The sequence below is a fragment of the Erythranthe guttata genome, chromosome 3 (assembly GCF_056151865.1).
Source record: "Erythranthe guttata isolate IM_541 chromosome 3, IM_541, whole genome shotgun sequence".
In the NCBI taxonomy this organism is placed as follows: domain Eukaryota; kingdom Viridiplantae; phylum Streptophyta; class Magnoliopsida; order Lamiales; family Phrymaceae; genus Erythranthe; species Erythranthe guttata.
Genome location: NC_142535.1, coordinates 6,739,960 through 6,744,225, shown reverse-complemented (window position 1 = coordinate 6,744,225; position 4,266 = coordinate 6,739,960). Strand labels below are relative to the sequence as shown.

The 4,266-nt window shown below is 35.8% G+C and overlaps 1 protein-coding gene across 1 annotated transcript; it reads right to left on the bottom strand.

The window, feature by feature from the left end:
* Positions 1–2,222: 2,222 nt before the first annotated feature.
* On the bottom strand, positions 2,223–2,690 carry LOC105966873 (metacaspase-9). Its single transcript, XM_088815165.1, has one exon. The coding sequence runs from the start codon at positions 2,688–2,690 to the stop codon at positions 2,223–2,225; it is 468 nt and encodes a 155-aa protein (XP_088671291.1).
* Between the last annotated feature and the right edge of the window lie 1,576 nt (positions 2,691–4,266).

The window sequence follows — 4,266 nt, the reverse complement described above, 5'->3', positions numbered from 1 at the left end:
GAAAGCAGTTGAAATGGAAACGAAGGGACATATGGGTTGATTTTTCCCTTACCCTTAACAGGTGCACCTTTCCCATTTGCTACAGAAACAAAAGATGGCGTAGAGAAAGGAATAAAATTACGAATATTTGTTAATTTGTTTGACATGTGATCTGTGGCACTAGAATCGATAACCCATAAATCATGTGAATTACTAATTTCTAATGCAGTTATAAGGGCAATCAGAATACTTTGACTGTTTTCTGCAAATTTACTAAGAAGTGCACTCAGATCATTGTGAGTTTGTATGTCTGCCCCGTGTTGGTTGCCTCCTTGACCATGCATTTCTTGCAAAAAACTAGCAAAATTATTTAACAAGGAAAGATGGGAAGAAACTGATTCACCAGTATGTGCAGCTACGTGTGCCTTATGATGGTTGGCCCTCTTTTTTTCTCCTCCCATTTTATCTTTTGGAAATTTCGGCTTCATATCTGGATGAAGACTCCAACAACGATCCATAGAGTGTCCAATAGCATTGCAATATTCACATTTCAAATATGGGCGTTTGCCTTTGTACGGCCTCTTTTCACATGATTGATGAGCAACATATGCACGAACATCGGGCGTATTGGGAGTAGTATCGCGGGTAATAACTTTTCGGCGAACTTCTTCACGTTGAATTCTTGCACAAACACCTTTTAAGGATGGAAGTTCTGCATTCATTAAAATATGGCACCTTAGATCCTCATATTCAGGGCCAAGGCTGACTAATAATTGGAAAACCTGATCTTCTTCAGTCTGTTTCTTCAAGACGGCCGGATCAGTTGTTAAGGGTCGATAAAGATCTAACTCATTCCACAAGACTTTTAGGGTGCATAATAAACTGATGAACGGCTTTTCATCTTGATGAGTATTAGCAATATCTTAGCTTGTTGAATCAAAAAAGTCCGGGCAGAGTTGTTTTGATTTCAATACATTTCACGAACAGCTTCCCATAGGTCGAAAGAGGACTCAGAATAACTAAAAATTTCAGCAAGATGACGCTCCATTGAGTTGAGAATTAAGGACATAACCATTTGATCCTTTTGCAGCCAAATATCATATTCTGGTGACTTTGGATCTGGTGTTTTTTCTTTGCCATTGATAAATCCCAATCTTGATCTACCACCAAGAGCAATAGTTATAGCTCTCGACCATGGTAGTAAATTGAATTCGTTTAACAACGTAGCGGTCCATTTTTTAGAAGTGCTGATGACATCATTATCAACACCGGGATTGAATGAGGTGGTAGCAACCACTTTTGACATTTTTTTTGTATCAGTTATTTCTTCTCCAGACATGCTCAGAGAAAGAAAAAAAAAATTGCAGGATTCTACTGCTCTGGTACCATGAAGAATTTAAGATAACCTCATATGGAGAATACTTAACTGTTTCATTATATCGATGTATTACATACTACAAGATTTATATAGAGGAGAAGAAACTAATCCAGGAGAGAATCAAGCATTATCGTATAAACAACCTAATCTATCATAACTAAACAAGGAAGGATATAGAAGTCAATATTCTTCAATACATGCGACCCACGTATTTGTGCCATCCTATGCCGTGGCTATGAAGATTATGAATGTGATCCCAGATGTCTTTGTTGGTCGGGTTGCCGCAACTCCACCACCACCACCACCGCACCACCACACTCACTCATCACCATCCACCACCACCTCTTCTCTCATCCAGCTTTCAACGTCGTATTTGTATGTAACTAATCCATGCATTACATTATTATTGTGAAACTATATATATATATATATATATATATATATATATATATATATATATATATATATATATATATATGTCCTGTTTGATATTTGCAGAAACTTGTGCCAATTAAATAATAAATATCTCTTGTTCATCTGCTATTATCTACAGTACTTTGCCTTGTTTACAATATAAACAGTAAAGGAAAACAAAGTCTGATATAAAACGGAATAAATAATCAGATCGATCAATTAATAAGGAACACTGAAATAGATCAACTAATAAGGAACACTAAAATAATATAATGTATTATTAATAACAAACATTATACATGTTCTCATCATATTAATGTTAAATTACGCGATAATTATTACGAACCAGTAGACTATTATCTAAAGAAAGCTTATAATTACATGAAATGAATGTAGTAGTAGTGGTTCTATCTAGTAATTACTTGCATAGTAGAGAAGTAGTTATTGCTGATCAGTCCTCAAGCACACGATCTTCCGATGTTTCACCAATTTCAGCCCGACCATGGGATGCTTTGCGAAGGAAAACAGCATCCGCGTTTTTGCTGCTACAGTAAAGACACGGATGCTGCGGATCTTTCTTCCTGTTACCCAAAATACCCCTGGCGGACCCTGATAACCGATTTCTTGTTTGTAATTGGGCAAGGTGCCCCTTTAGAATTGCTACAACAGTTTTAGTAAAAGCACCACCTACAGGACCATTTTTATCTTCCGGATCTTCAAGGGTTTCCTCACTAGGTTCACCGCCGCTCAGTAGAATTCCCTGGTTGGTTTTCAACGGCTTTGGATGCTGATCTGGACGCAGCCTGAACATGATGCTGGCTTCCGATCCGAACAATTCGACCAGGTGTGCTCCAATGTCCGGATTGTTTAGCCCTGTCATGGCCGACAAGTTTGCCATGTAGGACTCGTAAGGAATCATTTTAGGTTTATTCTTACAACACATGTCTGATTTTTAGAGGCCGAACATACACTACAAAAAAAAATATTTTTAGTGACAACACCTATTTTTCACATAGTTAGGCAAAAAGTGTTGTCACTATGCTTGTCACTAGCGGGGTGTCGCTAATGCTCTATAGTGATAATAAATAAGAATTAAGTGACAACAAAAAGAGTTATTAGTGACAATAAAAAAATGTTGTCACTTAATGTGTGCATTAAGTGACAACTTTTGTATTTGTCATAATTGAGGTGTCGTTAATGCAAGTTTTTCTTGTAGTGATAGTACGGTTGCCCGACCTACACCGGTTCATTGTCAATGAGTCCACCGCTGAAGCGCGAGTCAGCCATTATAGTCAACAGTCGCCTTTATTGGAGCTTATTGCATTTAGTACCCTTGTGAAAATCGCAACTGTGCAAAACCTTACACAACTTGCAAAATGGCGTCAAATGACAATATAATGGTAGTTTACGAGCAAGGAGAACCCATTAAGGTATGTATTCATGTATTTTTTGAGCTAAAACATCGATTTTGATTTTTTTTTTTTTTTTAAATTCGCCATCAATTTTCGACATATACAGGTCGAAAATGTGCTTATTTTTCGACATGTATGTGTCGAAAATTGATGGCAATTGATATTTTATTCATTTTCGACACTTAAGTGTCGAATTTTACTACATTTTTCGACACCTAAGTGTCGAAAATGACCCATATTTTCGACACTTAAGTGTCGAATTTGCCCATATTTTCGACACTTATGTGTCGAAAATTGAGGTCATTTTCGACACTTAAATGTCGATTTTGTGCCTGTTGCAAATTTACTTGTCTTATATTTTCTTCACTTTTGTGTAGATCGATTGCACCCATTCATTTACCACGTCAGAAAAATTCCCAACAAAAGAAGCTTTATTGGCATGGGTTTGTGAAGTATGTAAAAGAATTGGAATGGTGTTAATGATTGCGGGTCCGAGTGACGGGGATAGAGGACATAGGACACCGTATGTGATTGTTCGTTGTGAGCGTGGGGGCCATTATGTTGGCAAGAAGGTACCAGGTGAAGATGATCAAAATGTTGTCACGCGAGAGAGTTTCGAGATTATTACTATATCAGACAATGGTGATAGTTCTCCGAGCAAAACTATGTAAAGTTACTGGTGCTAGTTTCAATGTTATTAAGTGTTGTGTTTTATTTTTCAGTCTGTTTCAATTTTATTTTTTTGATAAATTGCAATTTTTCTTTTTACTTGAAATTAACCCCAAATATATTGCAATGTAACATAAAAAACATATTCTAAGTGTTTTTGGACAAAAAAAATTAAAATTTCAAATTATCGAAAAAAAAAATTGAAACAACCTTGTTTCGACAGCTACCTATCGAATTTAGGCTGTTTCAATTTTATTTTTTTTCGATATAAATTGCAAATTTTCTTTTTTTTTTTTTGTGAAATTAACCCCAAATATATTGCAATGTAACATAAAAAACATATTCTAAGTGTTTTTGGACAAAAACAATTAAAATTTCAAATTATCGAAAATTTTTTTTGAAACAACCTTGTTT